Genomic DNA, 18,632 nt, shown 5'->3' with positions numbered 1-18,632 from the left:
AAAAAAAAAAAACAGAAGAGTTATTTGTATATTGGGTCAATCCTAACAAGTGATTAAAAATACTTATATGTTAGTACCTTTACTGCTGTAAACCTACCAGTGGATTAGGCATTTGTTTGATACCACATAGGATTTAGATGTTTAAATACATAGGGATAGAAAGGTGGAGGACAGGACAAAGTTATACAAACCACTTTTGAAGATCCAACCTACTTGTAATTATCGTCTTCCACAAATTTTTGTAGTTCTTCTATATACTGAACGGAGTTCAGATATTTTTGAACATGAGGCAACATGGGAATATCTAGGCAAAAGGTGATAAATAATTATCTGATAAAGTACAACTTAACCCGAATTTTAAAAATCAAGCTGAAAATAATTTAAAGGTAAGTTTAGGCCACATGGTATCAAAATTTAAATTAACTCTAGAAGGACATTACTGAGATAAGCTTATTTAATGCGAAACTGAGGGTAATTTAGAAAATTACAGTTGCCTACTATTTGTATAGATTGTTGTTGTATTTTTTAATAGCTCCAATTATGAAGTCTCACATATTTGAGAAATTTCATAGAAAATGATCAGCAACTATTTTAAACTAAACACAAGACACAAAGGCAGTTATTTTTCTTTCAAAGAAGCCTGGTTCCCATTTATAAATGTGGTCTGTCTCTTCCCCTTATAAATTTCAAGCAAGATTAATTTAACATCACAACTTGATGCTATGTTTAAAATATTGAGAAAAGGACAGAAAAAGGAATTATTTGATTTAACTTTCAGTAAGATTCTATTTCCACAGATACTTTTAGGAAGTTTTTGTGGTTTTCTAAAAAGTATAGATGCATGAAGTAAAAGTCAGCTTTAAGATAAATTTACTTGAAGTAATCATATAATGTAAAACTCAGTTTTTTAACCCATAGAAATTATATATTAACAGCCTAACTTTATTCTCTATCAAACTGGAAGTATCTAAATATTAAAAAAATGCCTTTTCTCATCATTTGGGCTTATTTAGCTCTTTCTATAGATATAATTCTATAAAATACATGTTGGATAGAAATTGGTTATTTACTCAATATCTGACTCAAGAAAGTTGGTCAATTGTTACAAGGCTCAAGGGTCTCAGCTACATTTCCCTAACAGAAAAATGTAAAAACTATTTACATAATAGATCAGGGAGATCAAATAAGATAAGAGAAAATGACTCTGTAAACTATAAAGGGCCAAAAGCTGTGAGGTAGTAATATTAAATACTTAATGCCCTTGTATTGTGAGAAAGTTGCTGCAAAATAGCAGAAAAGCAAAATATAAAAATAAAAATTTTAAATATGAAATACTTAAATTCCTTAAACGGAAGACCTTATGAAATAAAACAAGCACCATTTCCCTTTATATTAGGGTGGAAATAAGAGACTGAAGTCCCCTGCTGTGTGAAAAGTGATCATCAATGTGTGAATAAATCACTGGAATTACAGCAATGTTAATGGCTTGGCATTATCTCCCAGAAACTTACCATATTCACAAGACTGTTGCAAATCAGAAATTATTCGAAGGATATTATTCATTAAATTTGATCTTTGCTCACTTTCTAGAATGCTGCCAGTTGATGGGTATGCTGAATCAATGTATGTTAAATCTGACAAATAGATACCTGAAACAAAATTAGATAAATGAATGTTTTCTTATTTGTAGTTTGGGAGACTATGACCAAGAAAGGGTGAAAAAGGTTGTTTATAGATACATTCCAATGTATGCCACATTTAAAATACATTGCTATTAATACACTGAGGCCTGGGTAACATGATTACTGGGGTTGAGGTTTCCATATGGTTGGGGTCAGATATATACCAATTTTTTGGTAATAATATGCTATTTTGTAAATGTCTTCTTGTGATTTCATTTTCAAGTAGTTTGAGGCTACAGTTAGAAACTCCAGAACACATGGGAATTAATAGAAAGGAGCTGAGCTCTTCAACTGGCTCTGCCTCTGACTAGTTTTATAATAGAGACAGTCATTTTAAACTCAGAACCTCAGATTTAAAATCTATAGAAGTATCCATTTCCAAGGTGTATTACAGCTTGAAGACATTTAGTTAGCAGCCCAGCCACTGCCTGACAAAGGGAAATTATTTAATATTTGTTTTATACTCTTTTGCCTTGAGTTGGTAATTATCATTTGAGTCTTAACTACTTTGAAAATTATCTCAATCCGGTAGAAATGTTTTATACTTTAAAGAACAACACATGAATTTCTGAAATAGTTCATGTGACTACAAATTGAAGTTAACTATTTCTTACCCTCCATGCGCTTTGTACCCAAAAATAACATAACACATCTTTTAAAATTTGATTGTAATAGTCCTTAAGATGAAAGGTCACTCATAAAAGATTATTTCTGGAGAGTTTACTATGCACATGTGAAATGTATTAGACAACTAAAGCTGGGGAGAAAAGAAAAACATACTTTCCTACTTTTACCCCATTACTTCGTGTTCATGAACTCTCAGGGAAATACAAACGAAATACCCTAACTACTGCCTTCTAAATAAGCACTGTTTTTCCTCAGCTTTTTCTTATACCTTAAATGTTTCTAGACTTACCTCTGCCTATCCAAATCCTATATTTTACTTAACTAATTTAGTGTCAACTGTTCGCTAGTTTTCTCACAGATTCCAAGAAAGGAATTCAGACACTGTCTAGTCTAATTCTCTCCTTTTACAGACAAAAAACCTGAAATACAGATAGTAAAAGGACCTGTCTAATGCCATGCAACCTGTTAGTGATAGAGCTGGATCTCAGGTCTCACTTATAGCCCAGTGTTTTTTTTTTAATTACTTACATTCTGTTAAAAAATCATATGTTATCGGTCCATACTATTCACTTGATAACTTTTATGACTTCAAAATCTCCTTACTTAGATTTTTTTACATTTATATCTTATCTATTCAAGACTCAAAACTCATTTAAGGCAGTTGCTCTATCTTGCGAGAGAGAAAGAAAATCTTGTGCCATGTTTTGACAATAGGTGCTTAATACACCATAAAAAGCTAGCATGGCAATCTTCTTACTTATCCTAGTATCATTCACTTTCCACTCAGTAAATTTTTACAGTGTTCTTTAAGCCACCTATCAGACTTTTTTTCTTTAGAGAACCTCAACTTTATTTCCCTATAACTCCCAATGAATCAGAGGTTCCAAATGAAGCTGCGGTTCTTCCCACTTTCCCCAATCTCGGAGGAAGAAGAATCCCTCTCTTCTTCCCAAATCTCAACTGTAATTTTGAATGCAATTGTTGCTGCCTCCTTCCAAACAGCCACCATTGCCTCTACTATCACTCATCCTACTGGCTCCTTTCCCAGAGCCAATATACACATTTTTCTTCAAGACAGAGTCTTGCTCTGTCACAGGCTGGAATGCAGTGGCGCAATCTCAGCTCACTGCAACCTCTGCCTCCTGGGTTCAAGAGATTCTCGTCCCTCGGCCACCAGAGTAACTGGGATTACAGGCGTGTGCAACCACGCCCGGCTAGTTCTTATATTTTTAGTAGAGACAGGGTTTCACCATGTTGGTCAGGCTGGTCTCAAACTCCTGTTCTCAAGTGATCAGCCCGACTCAGCCTCCCAAAGTGCTAGGATTACAGGCGTGAGCCAGTGCGCCCGGCACAATATACATGTTTAAATCTACCCTACTTATAAAACAAAATCTAAGCAATTCTTCCTTCAAATCTGATCCCACACCTCAAGATAACATCCTTGTCATTCTCCCTTCAACAAGCACCTTGGAAAAAAACACAGAGCAGTAAACTTATTTTATTATTTTATTTTAATGTAATATTTGATACACAAAAAAGTTTACATGTGCTAGGAAAATTGTAAAAGACTTTGAGATGGGGAAAAAAAAAAGATTAGTAGGTATCCTGTCTCGGTGCATCAGTTTGACCATTTTGAGCTATTTTATAACTCTGCACAGCTGATGAAAACTGGTAATAGAAATTATTGTCCATAAAAATGCCAAAGAATTATGTCAGTGGGATCTAATGAATGTTGACTTATTAATATTGATCAATTTTGCAACTATTTGTTAAATTTATTTCAGCATTCTTGATTGCATATGTGTGTTACTTTGAATTCTTCCTTGATGTATTTTTGATTCCCTTATAAATTTAATAATTTAAATGAAAATCTGGACACATATTCATTTCATATTTGTGTGAGAATCATGATTTGACTTAAAAAAAATTATTGCCGTGAACAGTGGCTCACGCCTGTAATCTCAGCACTTTGGGAGGCTGAGGCAGGTGGACTGCTTGAGCCCAGGAGTTTGAAACCAGTCTGGGAAACACAGTGAGACCGCACTGCTAAAAAAATAAAACAAACAAACAACAAAAAAAAAAAAACAAAAAAAAAACCTTCAACACATGTGACATCTGTTGTTATCAAACAATATAACAAACACCTGCAAAAGACCAGGAAACTTATTACATCCTCCCTAAGGAGGTCTATAAGATTAGCACATGTATATCAATAACAGCAATAAAAGATATGTTAAAAGTAGCACAGAAAAGCTTAAAGAGGAGTTTCATAAAAATTCTGTGCAAAAAAGTGTTATTCCCTGCTGATGTGCTCAGAGAAGGCTTCAAGGAAGAAGTGGGGTTTGAGCTGGGTACGAATGTGCCAGTTCTTGCCATTCTTCCATCTTGTCATTAAACTCAGATGACAACTCACCTATAGTCATTCACTATACTGTGCTGTCCAATATGACAGCCACTTGCCACATGTGACTACTGAGTGTTTCATGTGTTTATTCTGAATTGAGATGTATTTGAGTATAAAACAGACAACAGATTTTGAAGGGTTAATATGAAAAATTAATGGAAAACATCTAATAAACTTTTGTATTGGTTACATGTTAATATTTTAATATGTTGGGGAAAATACCACTTTAAACGAGAACTACATCATCATCTATACTGCTGCATTTATTGGTTATGTTCCTTTTCTACTTCATCTCCTTGTTTCCTGTCCAGAAATAACCACTACCCTGAACTTTAAGATCATTCCCTTATTTTCCCCCCAGACATTTGTCTGTATTCCTATCTTTGTCTATTTTTGAGTTTTAAAAATAACATTTTAAGCATCTGAGGATTAAATAATAGTAATGTCAGAAAAATGTCTAGTATATACTAAGCCACTTGTAAAGATTTATTAAATAAAATTAAAAAATATAGTCTTCTGTGGTTGCTTTGTCTATTTTATTTCTAAGACTTATCCACACTGTTAAATGCCGCTGTAATCCCTGAGAATGAGAACAAGCTAATGTGTGGCTATTTTACAATAACTTATTTGACAGACTTTTGAGTTACTTCCATCCCACCCTCAACCATGTTGCTATAGACATTCTTATACACATCTCCCAGTACACATGTACAGAATTTCTTCAGGATATATGTACACGCCTAGAAGCAAAACTGCCAAGTACTAAAGTATATTAATATTCAATTTCACAAGATGGTGCCACATTATTTTTCAAAGCTGTATCAATTTGCAGTCCCACTAATTGTATACAAGCTTCTGCTGATCACATTTGTGCTAATACTTGGTATTACCAATCTCAATTTTGCCAACCTTCTGAGTATAAAATGGTATCTCTTTGTGTCTTAATTTTTATTTCCTTGATTAGTAATAAGGTTAAACATTTATATTTCTATGTAATAAATGTTTCTGTCCATTTTTTCTTTTGGGTTGTCTTTTTCTTATTGATTTCTAATTTCTTAATGTATTGTGCACACTAATTTGTCAGTTAAATTTTATCTAGTCACTCTTCAACACACTAAATAATTTGAAATCTGTATCTATCACTTATTTTGGCAATGACATTAATCACTTTTTCATCCTAAGTCTTAAAACATCTCCCTTGGTCTCCGCTTCCTATGTAATCTCTCTGCTGTATTGTAACCATTCTCTTCTAGTTCCCAGGTTTTTCCTAGCTTGAACTTTCCTATCTTCCCTCAAACCCCAACCACTCTTCTTTTTCCTCATGTTTCCTGGAAGCTGGTTTCCTAGAACTTGGAATCATGGTCTGTCATTAATCTTTCTTTTCATTCTATGTGTACTTTCTCTAGTATCTTAGTTCCATAGCTTTAGCTACTACCTAATTGCTGATGACTTTCAAATCTCTCTATGTAAATGAGCTCCTGACTTTCATTTTTAGTTTAACATATCTAACCATAATTTGTCCCTAAATACCTGCCATTCCAATTTCCTACACTGCTTAGTGATATTATTAATTGCTCAAGTTAGAAAGCTCCAAACTGTTCAAATTTAAAAGCTCAGGAAGAATTTACTATCTCTTATTTTTCCCAGATTTAAACCATTAGTGACTACAACATAATTACTGAATAATCAAGAAATTATACATAATATAAACTAGAGGCCAGAAGCTGGCAGAACATTTGTCTCAATGTTTTTTAAATTCAGGAAGTATCACAGGAAAAATCTAAATGGCTCTTTTTTCCTGAAAAATGGGCAGAACTGGAAACACTGGTCTTATAATCCTTCATGGCCACAAGTATAGCTGAGAAGATGCAGGCAGATTCCTTTAAATTAATCATAAGGATGCCAACTTGTCATAACCTTCATTTCTCTCCATTATCTTACTACTGATTTACTTCACTGATTTATATTATCTGCTCCATTCTTCTTGTGAGCATTTGCCTTTCTAGGCCCTTGTGTTTGCAACCTCTGGTATACCTATATATGGCATAAGAATTCAAAGAAATGATTCTGTGAAAGAGGTAGAAAATAAGCTTAGAGTTTAAATAAAGGATATGGATCAACAGTGTGACCTAACAGAAAGAGAAAAACAGCACGAGCTACAGCAACAAGGAAGGGAAAGCATAGGTATGTAAAGAAAGCCCAAAAGTTTTATCTAGAAGCAGCTTACAGCAACTAGGTAAAGGTAATCAATGACAGACAGTATGGTATAATGCTTTGGCATTAGATTCAAATCCCAGCTCCACTACTTGTACTTAAGTACTAAGCTAAGTTATTTAAGCCTAAATTTGTGTTTCTTCAGCTACTGAGTTACTTAACATTTCTTCAATCAATACAACAGTATAGTTGTACTCAACACTTATTAATCTTCCAGCACCTTATTTTCATAGCAGAAGAACCTGGACAGAGGTAGGTAAAGTCATTTGTCTAAGTTCACACAGTTAGTGGAGAGTCAGAGCTTCCTTGTTTTTTCACTCAGTTCAGGGTTATGTTTGTTTTTAAACCACACCACATCAATTAATAAGAATGACCTTATACAGAGAAGAGGGTCATTTTGTAGAATAGGAGGATGTGACATTATGTAACACCAGAATTTAATATTTAAAAGTATTAACTATCTGAAAGAATTTGACTTATGTTTGGTAATTACATATAAAAGCAGTTTTCTCTTAAGACACATTTCACGGTAAAACATAACATATTACAACAAGTCAAGTATCTTTTAAGTTTAAAACTTTCATTAGCAACTTAATAAGTAAAATGTTTACAAATTCTTCTAGACTATACAGAGTATTACATTATTTAGGTGGCTGCCTCCTGACAAAGTCTAGCTCTTGCTCTTTGTTAACAAAAACCAAACTCACCAGCCTGCAACTACTTCTAAGTGAAGTTGAATACTATTTTTTTTCGTATTCAACTTAAAAGATCTCTGGCCAGCAGACTAAAATGTTTGTTTTATAATTGCCCGCTGAACTATGATAGTTTGTTTCCAGATGGTGCCCTTCCTTCAACCTGCACACAATCTCTCCTTGTTCAAAACTATTCAACCTCCTGCTGATCCCACCCCCCTATTTAAGGCTACAAAGAGGAAATCCTAAGGAGGAGATTCCCGCCCCCAGTCTCCAGCAATTTCTGGTGATGTAATATGTGGGCTGAACTTGAGTCTACTGAGAAAGAGGGAATCACTATTCAGGGGTACTGTATATACAATCTAGGTCAGCTGCAGCTGGTTACTGCATTTCTCCATGTGGCAGACAGAGCAAAGCTACAGCGCTTTCTCTGCTGGATTAAAGACGGCCCACAGACCAGATCTTCTACTATACTACTTAAAATTACATAGGTGGCTTGTCAAATTCAATTGATTAGTATTGTAAAAGGAAAAAGAAGTTCCTTCTTACAGCGTGGATTCAACGGTCCAAAACAAAAATGCAGCTTCCATTAAAGTAACAGATGAACAAACTTCTACACTGATTTTTAAAATCAAGAATAAGGCAGCAAGTTTCTGGATTCACTGTATCAACAGATACAAAAAGGTATTTAATATTTCTTTTATTTAAAAATATTATGTATATCAAATGCATAACTATTTAATATTTGTAGTAGAAATTTCAGAATCTTTTACTAAACAAAGACCTTTGGAATATACTACAGTTTACCTCATCTGAAAAAGGATTTATCCTGCAACCTGACATAAAAACATTAAGTACTGTGTGATGGTTAATGCATTATTTGAGGTTCAACTTAATGACAGTTAGTGTATATGATTACAGACTGATACACGCATGCCATGCTGGGTTTCTGAAAACAAGTGCTTTACTGACAGTAGAAAGAAATTTTAACAAGTAACAGATTAAATGTATAAGGTTTAAAGCTTAATGATTAAAAACAAAGGAATACAAACTAAAGAAAATAGTTGTAAATGCAATTAGTTTCTCTTCCTGAAGCTACAAGGTGTGCGCTGAAGATATACATAAACTGTTGGATTTTGCATAGTCATAAAACAAAGCTAAGTTATAAAAATAGCTGAAAGTCTTTGCAACAAAATCTCAATTACAGTATAACTAAATATTAAACAGAAATTCTTGTACAGATTTAAGATTGATTTATGACATTTCCTGTTACAACTCAAAATTTTAAATAGCCTTCCAGTCTTACATATAATAGTAATTTAATTTGGATGACAGAAATTAAACTCGCTACAACTGGAATTACTCGGAAAAGCAAGTTATCGATATACACACAAAAGCATTATGGAAGTAGTCAATATTAACAATAGAAAATAAGAACTCAGAAGATATAATTAATAAAATATATGACTAAAAGGCCAAAAATATGTAATATTTTTAGACAGAAATAAGTTCGTTAAGCACACATAAGGGGTGTCCTTAAATATTTTATCTGGAGCTTTGTTTACCTGCATTATAAAAACAAAGATAAAATTACTAGTTACCAATAATATGACTTAAACCAAAGACACATTGGTTTGTTAGATTTGGGGCTCCTCTGGCCTTATAAAAATTAAAGATATTAATGGTTAAGAATCCTGAACAAGCAAATAATGGTAAAGCTAAAATTTTTTCCAACTTTGCTTTGATGTCCTTTCCTTAAAGATTTAAAAAATACTGGCAGGATTTCTGTTAAACACAGATTTTACAAGAAATTCTAACAAAATTTCCAAGCAACAGTGGATATGAAATACTGTCATCTCTCTTTTTTGTTGTTGCATGCTATGGAATGTGCAGACTTCATTAAGCCTCAGTTCTTACTGATGTTGTCTTAAGGCAAGCATTTAATCTGAACCCCAAATCACATAGATAACTATTTATCCTTTTCTTAAATATATCCAGGGGATTAGATTGTTCCCAAGTCTCTTCCCAGAACATATTTCACAATCTAGCAGTTCTTTATCTAACATATCCTGAATGCTTCATAAATTTAACTTCATTGCCTCATACTGTTTTCAGTGCATGACACAGCCAGTTACATGCCTCTCTGAGTTTACCATCCGAAAGAAGGCAAATCCTGACTTTCGTTTCTTCTCTCTATAGCTGGCAATGCAGCAACTATGAAGAGAAATACTTCTAATAAAATTAACTCAATGCAGTTTTTTCTTTTCTAAAAACACCAAGGCTAGATTTAAACTTAAGTATTTTATAACTAATTTATAACATTCTCTTGGGGCCTAGGAAAATTTTAACATATACAGTAAGGGTTTATGAGGTAACACAGATTTATGGATCTTTCACTTCAAAACTGAACATATGTGAGAAAATATTAAATAAGAGAATGTTTTTAGAAAACATAACAGTAAATGTATTTTTAAAACTAGTTCTTTCCTCCTGACGTAGCTAGTCTACTACTTAAGAAATGTGGGTCCTTACCCGGCTTTAAGTGACAATGAAGCCAGTACTTTTGCATTTATTAAAAATGCAGTAGCCAGCTGCAGCTGACCTAGATTGTATATACAGTACCCCTGAATAGTGATTCCCCCTTTCTCAGTAGATTCAAGTTCAGCCCACATGTTACATATTATATTTATTTAAAAAATAAACTTTTAGCTGCCTCCTTTAAATGCTAATTTAGATTACTTTCTCTTATGGTAGGCAGTGGTATCTCTTATGCCTTACTCTTACAGGAACCACAATGAGCCAAGGCAGAATACACACAAGGAAGTTGTTTTTAATTCATCTAAATTTTAGCATTTTGGGGTTTTTGTCCTTCAATGACAACACTGATGCAAAATCCTAACAGCAGTCTTGGATGATGTGCTTTTAGCTGTTCTATAAAAATCTGTGTCTGGTATTAATACAAGCTGTTCAATCAGAATACTGCTCATAAAACTGTATTCGTTTTGGAGTTTTATATTACTTCCTGCATTTTCCTTGTTTTGGTAGTTTACCTCATAGTAAATATTATTTAAGTAAAATAATTTTATGATCTAAGAGTTTCTATTCTAGTACTAAAATGAACAAACTTTAGCAGTAGGTAAGTTAAATATATAGGAAAAATGATATACATGTGCCCAGGAGAATGACCTTTATTTGCTAAGGACAAGCAAATAAACGCCCAGGCTAAATTCCATGTCTAAATCCCATCAACCTGGACATACAATAAATGTTTTATCGGTTTTTGCTATAGGTAACTTACTCCTGTATAGTAAAAGTCTATTTTTAAAAATAAAATAGATGACTGTTTCTGTCTAAATTTTCCATAGATGTCAGGAAGCAAGGTATGAAAACATAAAAAGCAAAAAAAAAAAAAAAAAAAAAAAAAAAAAAAAAAAAAAAAAAAAATTCACCCATGTGTGCTTTGGCTATCAGTCAGCAAAAGAAGGCCTTGATAGAAATACAGAGTATTATGTTCTCCCTATCTTTTGTTTTCATTCCCTCTCTTGTTAATAAAAGAATTCTCTATACTTCATATTTGCCTTATTTTCATTATCTGCCCATTTTGAAGACACTATTGAATTGAAAAATGCCAAAAGCAAAAGAACATGGTTTTAGAAAGTGAAAGTAGCAGCAGTCTTCATGGCGACAGGAGAGGAGTCTACATTTCATTGACATGACCTTTGTTCTTGGGAGGGGTCCATAATCATAGGTAGATACGTAACTACCAACTGACAGATACATGTGGAGGGAAAGAAATAACTGCAGAAAAGTCTGAGATGTAAAAAACGATTTGGCAGAATTTGGACAAAAATTCTACCAAAAATTATCCATTAATACTTCTGCATAATTAAGTAACCGGTCAATGAAAGGGGATATAAACCAGGAAAAGGCTGTGAAAAGCAAGATACATAAACTTAAGACTCCTCTGTGGTTATGACATGACTAGGATAAAAATCACAGGTCTAGAAAAGTTAGAGGAGTAGAAGGTTTGAATCCCATTTAAGTGATTTAGCTTCTCAGGGATTTTATTCCTTTATATAATGATACAGCATTTACTTCAGTGTTGTAAATGCAAATAGTTTACATGTGTTAAGCTACATAAATATAAGGGATTGTCAACAGTGTTGCTGTTAGGAATTTCTTTAGAATACCTTGTCATATAATGTCTTGGTTAACTGAAAACGTGAACTCTGAAGTCTTCAGACTGGATTCAAATTCTGGCTCCATCACTATGAAGCTGTATGACTCCTGATAATAAGGTACTTAACTTCTGGATGCCAAGTTTTTCATCTGAAAGTGGGGATCATAATAATCTACTACATAGGGTTGTGGTTATAAGTAAAACATGAAAATGGCTTAAAATATGCCTAAGATTGAACAAGCACTCAATAAATATTAATTGCTGTTACTGTTGTATTATCACTAGTAACAGGCATAAACGATCTAGAAGCTGGTTTCTTAAATCAAGAAACAGTTACTTATGTAGAAATTTGGACAGAAAAGCTCTGTCTTAGGGTATCCACTGCCATCCTTCAAAAATGGGAGACAGGTATCAAGTTCTCAAGAGTGAAAAGGTAGCCTGTAACAGACCAGCGCATTAGTAGATCCAATGGAGTGAACATACCTTACCCCATTCTACTGCTGCTACTCTTGTGGGAGGAAAGAGAAAAGAAAAAGTCTTGGCTCTTGAAGCTGTTTCCTCAGAAGAATTCGTACTATAAAGAACAAGTATTTCTCATCTACTACAGCAAAAACAAAACATTCCAAGCACATATTTTAGTGTACACGCTGCTGCTATAAATATTGACTATGGGTCAGAGAATCTGATCTAGACCTGGTTCTAATCCTGTGTGGCCTCAGCCTTCAACATGCATAGAGTACAGAGGGGTTCTTGAATGAGAGGGTCTCTAAGGCATTTTCCAACTTTGACATTCATATTTAATTACAGTTATGTTTCTTTCCTTGCTAATGGTTGTACAAAATTACTAACACTTTACTAAAATACAGTTCAGTAGGACTTTTATTAGAAGAACAAACCTGCTGAATCATCTATAAGCTACAGTACATATAATTATGGTTCAGGAAACATAAGTACCCACAATGACTGTGAGCATTCTATCATTCTAAAACCTGTCACCAATCCCAAAAGGAGATGCTATAAAAATAAAAAAACACAATGCTAAAACTATCTGGGTTTAGATTTGTCTGAAATGTTTAACTTTCTCGAACATTTTAATGAAGACGGCATAATTTATTACAGAGGACCAATTTAATTGGAAGTGTATAGTATGAATCTAAAACTTTGGCTAGTAAGGTCACCTGGTAATTTTAATACTAGTTAGGCAAGAATGTTTCAATTAGTGCCTTACAAACAGTGTACCATTTTCATAGTCTTAAGGTAGGGAGCTTTTTAAAGGCAAGAAAGCTGTCTTATCAGGGTCTCAAAAGCCTAAACAGCACTAGCAGTGTACCTTTGGACAGAGTAACACTGACCAAAATCTGCTCAATAAACTGGGGACAAAAAGCATGACAATAAAGTGGCAGCTGGAAGAACTATTTTCTGAAACCTAATCTTTAAACAAATGCCAAAGTACTACGACATAATATTAAATTTAAGAAATTAATAAAGTTCATTCTAGCCTAATTTATCAACATGAATAAGTAGTTTTCCTCCCTCTGATAGTTTTTAATATTACTGACTTTAACATATGTTAATATGAACTCTTTCTGCTTTTTCCCTTCATTTATTTGTTTTTCGAAAGACATCATTTACAACCTCATTCAAAATGAAGGCTTTTACCTGGACCCTAGGTGTGCTATTCTTCTTGCTAGTGGAAGCTGGACACTGCAGAGGAGGACAATTCAAAATTAAAAAAATAACCCAGAGAAGATACCCTCGTGCCACAGACGGTAAAGAGGAAGTAAAGAAATGTGCATACACATTCCTGGTACCTGAACAAAGAATAACAGGGCCAATCTGTGTCAACACCAAAGGGCAAGATGCAAGTACCATTAAAGACATGATCACCAGGATGGACCTCGAAAACCTGAAGGATGTGCTCTCCAGGCAGAAGCGGGAGATAGATGTTCTGCAACTGGTGGTGGATGTAGATGGAAACATTGTGAATGAGGTAAAGCTGCTGAGAAAGGAAAGCCGTAACATGAACTCTCGTGTTACTCAACTCTACATGCAACTATTACATGAGATTATCCGTAAAAGGGATAATTCACTTGAACTTTCCCAACTGGAAAACAAAATCCTCAATGTCACCACAGAAATGTTGAAGATGGCAACAAGATACAGGGAACTAGAGGTGAAATATGCTTCCTTGACTGATCTCGTCAATAACCAATCAGTGATGATCACTTTGTTGGAAGAACAGTGCTTGAGGATATTTTCCCGACAAGACACCCATGTGTCTCCCCCTCTTGTCCAGGTGGTGCCACAACATATTCCTAACAGCCATCAGTATACTCCTGGTCTGCTGGGAGGTAACGAGATTCAGAGGGATCCAGGTTATCCCAGAGATTTAATGCCACTACCTGATCTGGCAACTTCTCCCACCAAAAGCCCTTTCAAGATACCACCGGTAACTTTCATCAATGAAGGTGAGTTACCTCTTACTGTTAGAAGTGGGAGTATGAGATTAGTATTTTTATGCTTTATGAAACAATGCTCATAATAAATGCTTATCTTTCATTTTGTGATATTATACATACACATTAAAATTTATATTTTTGTTTTTTATTAGTATCATGAATTGAACTTAAATACATCTCTTCCGGCTCTAAAGTTCTTGGAGTTTATAAAAACTTAGTGGATACTGTGAAAAAAGCAGTCTTGAGACAGGAATAACTCCATGCTCTACTCCAAACCACTCCTGCACGCCATAACCATCCTATCAGCCCCCAAATGGGTCATTGCTGCTGCCCAACAATTCTTTTATGTACCTATTGCTGCTTGTACCACCATCTTCTTGAAAAGAAACATGTAAAATATTCCTTTCACCCTCTTCAAGCTGTAATTATACCTCATTATCTCCACTCTCAGTAGATGATATATCTACTACTATATTGAGTAAGTCTAATCAGGTCCTGGTTTTGTTCTTTCTTATCTTGAAAGGATCTTTACAAAACCCATGCCTCTTGCCCTCAGCTTCATGAAGAAAAGGTATCCCTTCTATTTTCCAAGGCTAATCAAACAACAATTAGTGCTGTGTATCCTAAGAAACATAAATTTTCATTACTATAAATAAAACTCTTGCATTGATCATGCATGATTCTGAACTCTACTTTTAAATTTCATTTCTTCCTTTCTTCATGCATTCAGTATCAGTCACTGATCTAGGTGTCCAGAAAACAAAGATGAATAACTAATCTTTGTTTCAGTTTACTAAGCCCACCGCTAACTTTCTGAATTAAGTATTTTATGTTTATTTTACACTTGCAACTATTTTCTCATAAGCCATTCCCAGAATCCCTTACAAGTTGATTTGCTTCCTTAGAGTGGAAGGGAAAACCCAAATGCCACAAAGCAAAAATGAGTAAAGAAACTACAGTTCATTCACTTATTGAAAAGACAGGACATAAAACATATACTATGAAATAATTTTAAACAACAATAAAAATACAGAATAAAGACTGGAAAGAAATATATCACGAAGTGTTTCATCTGTCTGTAGCCGTGAATACCACTTGGCTATTCACAGCCCTGTTTTCTTGGCCTTCTACATTTTAATATTCTTCCTATTGCTTTAGGTACTTCACTGGCATCTTCTTCCTTCTATGCCTTAAAAGTCTTTCTTCAAGATCCTCTACTTTAGGATATCTTGGCCTCAAGTATCACCACTGCTCAGATGATTCCTGAATGGAGCGCTCCCTCCTTATTTAAACAAAGCTGGATGTTTGCATTTGGATATTTCACCATTACCTCACATATCTTCCTTTACTGAAACACCTTCTTTTAGCTTATCTGTCAATTTAGCAGATCTCAAGGCTTAACTCAAATAATATATTTGATGTTATGAATTCCCAGATTCAAACAAACATACCTAGGTGGTTCTTTCCCCAAATGACTGACTGTTTCTCAAACATGTTTTCTATATGATATTACACTGAAGTTATTTATTTATACATCTGTCTCCTTGCTGGTCTGAATGCTTCTGGAAGATAGTGAACTGTCTTTTTACCATTTGATCTCAACATCTCTGTTTTGATTAATGTTGTCACCCATTTCCAAATGAGCTTCGCTCATCTTTGACACTTCCCTACCTGCTCCATACACAGTTCACTGAATTCTACCATGTCCCCTTTCTGGTCTCTTGTGTGCATGCCCCTCATTTCTATTCAGAGCCAGAACTCTAGTTTAGATTCAAATGATCCACGGCAGCAGCTAGAAGACAGAGACTCCCTAGGCTTCCAGCCATGTGATCTTAGGGGAAAAAAAATTATCTGTGTCTCAGTTTCCTTACCTGTGAAATGGGAATGATAATAGTATTTACCTTGTAAGATTTAACAACTGAAAAGTGCTTAGAATAGTGCCTGGCACTCAAATGTTAGTTCTTATTAGTAACTGTACAAATAGGCTGCCAACTGCTGTAACTCTATTTTCTCTCTCCATCAAAATATATTTACATTGCAAGCAGACCCACCTTCTTGAACTACTCACATATCACACTTCTGCTCAGCAGTTTCCCATTGCAAACAGAAAAAGTTCAATTTGCTTAGGCTGGCTAAGAATAATGTCCTTTCTCCTAAAGAATCAAGCCTACTTTGCTAGTGGACCTTCCATTAGTTTCCTACATAAAAACCATCTGTTTCAATAAAATAAATCCATTCAGTTTCCCCTAAATATTTTCCATGCTTTCTGCCTATTCGAAGTGTAAGGCTCAAACCAAACCAACCAACCAACCAACCAACCCAGCAAACAAATAAATAAACTGCAACTTCTCCTTGAGGCCCTTGTTGACTACCACAGGTTCGAAATGATTGTTCCTCTCCATGAATACCTCTACTCTCTGTAACATACATAAGACATTCCGTATAGCCCCCTCTTGAATTATCAGTTATCTTTACATTTACTTATAATACATCTAACTAAGATGGCTTCCAACTATATTATAAGCTCTTTCCTGGTAGATGGTTACTGTGTCTTATCTGCAGCTGCTAAATAAGTGTTAGCTGATTTGGTAACATTTTTATAGAGCTTCTTAAAGTCGTCATTCTAAAGACCCTCATGAAAGTACTTTAGTATATCATATTGGATTTGTTCATTTTATAATGTTCTACGTTACAGTAGCAATAGGCTGGAGTATCATTAAATTGCGTTAATAATGATCATTATTAATATCCTCACTGGGCATGATGGCTCATGCCTGTAATCCCAGCACTCTGGAAGGCCAAGGCGGACGGATCACTTGAGGTCAGGAGTTTGAGACCAGCCTGGCCAACATGGTGAATACTGTCTCTACCAAAAATATACAAAACATTAGCTGGGTGTGGTGGTAATCTCAGCTATTGAGGAGGCTGAGGGAGGAGAATCACTTGAACCTGGGAGACAGAGGTTGCAGTGAGCCAATCATGTCACTACACTCCAGCCTGGGTGACAAGAGTGAGACTCTGTCTCCAAAAACAAACAAAAAATTCAACCCCTTTGATTTCCAAAGGGAAAATGTGATGTATAAAGTAATCCACTGGGTATACAAACTTTTCTTTAAAAAAATGCTTATACAAAACGAAACATACTATGTTTTATTATACACTGAGAGTTAGTACAAAAAAATCCACTACTGGTACAGAATTAAACCTCATGTTAGGGATTTAGTATGTCAAAAGTCCTCTTAAACACATTTTGTTTTAATGAAAAAATGGTGTACCTATCTTCAATAAATGATTCTTTAACGTAAAAATTAAGGACAGATAACTTTTTCTGTTATTCATTATTTGTTGTTTTATGTAAGCATTAACTTTTTACTTATTTTATTCTATAAATGTTGGTCTCTTAAATTCAAGGGCATAATTTGCTACACCATAAGAATTACTACACTAATTAGTACATTAATGAACATATAAGGGAAAGAGCATGGAAGTAAGAACACCTGGTTCCACCATTACCTTTGTTATGTGACCTTGGGTAAGTCACTCTGTTTATGTTTTCTCATTTGTCCAATGAGTGCGCTGGACTGGACTATTCTAATATCCTCTACAAATTCTAATATTCTGTGATTCTTACTAAATGAAATTACTACAAGCAACGAAAACAGGCTATTTCCTTTACATAATGTGCTCAATTATTCACTTGTATTATTTTTACAGCTCTCTGAATAAAATGTCTCAGGCTGTTTAGGTGCTTGCACAAAAAGGGTAAAGATGGACAGCTACTGGTGTACTTATGTATGCCCTGGCACCAAGAAATTTTGATTACTGTACTTTACTTTGAGGTACATGGTCATTCTAAAGTCTCTACATGCATAAGGTGAAAATATACAGTGTATATTTTAAGAGGTGTTCAGCCAGTTACAAAAGACAAACACTGTATGATTCTACTTACATAAGTATTTAGAGTGGTCAAATTCATAGACACAAAGTAGAATTGTGGTTGCCAGAGGTTAGGGGGAGGGTGAATGGGGAGTTAATAGTTTCAGTTTTGTAAGATGAAGAGTTCTGGAGATGTATGGTGGTGATGGCTGTACAATACAAATGTTCTTAATGCCAGTGAACTGTACGTTTATAACACGTTTTACAAAAGGTGTTAGGACAGGCAATTTTTTATTTTCTTTAAAAACAATTACAAGAAAAATCTATCTCAAAACCCATGAAGTTATAAAAAATAGTATTTAGATAAAAAACATTTTTCAAAGGCCGGGCGCGGTGGCTCAAGCCTGTAATCCCAGCACTTTGGGAGGCCGAGGCGGGTGGATCACGAGGTCAAGAGATCGAGACCATCCTGGTCAACATGGTGAAACCCCGTCTCTA

At 34.6% G+C, this 18,632-nt stretch overlaps 2 protein-coding genes across 4 annotated transcripts in view; one reads left to right on the top strand and one right to left on the bottom strand.

Annotated features, from left to right (window-relative positions):
* Window positions 1–6: 6 nt before the first annotated feature.
* LOC108317891 (ras-specific guanine nucleotide-releasing factor RalGPS2) overlaps window positions 7–18,632 on the bottom strand; it is a 131,937-nt gene continuing 113,311 nt past the window's right edge. For all 3 annotated transcript variants that reach the window (XM_017548600.2, XM_017548601.2, XM_017548602.2), the window contains 2 exons: window positions 1,512–1,649; window positions 7–304 (listed from right to left, as the gene is read on the bottom strand). In XM_017548600.2, the coding sequence (XP_017404089.1) occupies window positions 210–304; window positions 1,512–1,649 (233 nt within the window). In that variant the 3' untranslated portion in view covers window positions 7–209. The remainder of the gene's footprint in view (window positions 305–1,511; window positions 1,650–18,632) is intronic.
* Window positions 6,027–18,632, top strand: part of ANGPTL1 (angiopoietin like 1) — a 21,841-nt gene continuing 9,235 nt past the window's right edge. Inside the window, exons 1-2 of the mRNA XM_017548599.2 lie at window positions 6,027–8,300; window positions 13,417–14,267. Of these exons, the coding sequence (XP_017404088.1) occupies window positions 13,445–14,267 (823 nt within the window). The 5' untranslated portion in view covers window positions 6,027–8,300; window positions 13,417–13,444. The remainder of the gene's footprint in view (window positions 8,301–13,416; window positions 14,268–18,632) is intronic.

This window comes from Cebus imitator, unplaced genomic scaffold (assembly GCF_001604975.1).
Source record: "Cebus imitator isolate Cc_AM_T3 unplaced genomic scaffold, Cebus_imitator-1.0 Scaffold211, whole genome shotgun sequence".
NCBI classification, from domain to species: Eukaryota; Metazoa; Chordata; class Mammalia; order Primates; family Cebidae; genus Cebus; species Cebus imitator.
Note: the sequence above shows the minus strand (reverse complement) of the source record. Positions and strands in the feature narration are given on the sequence as shown.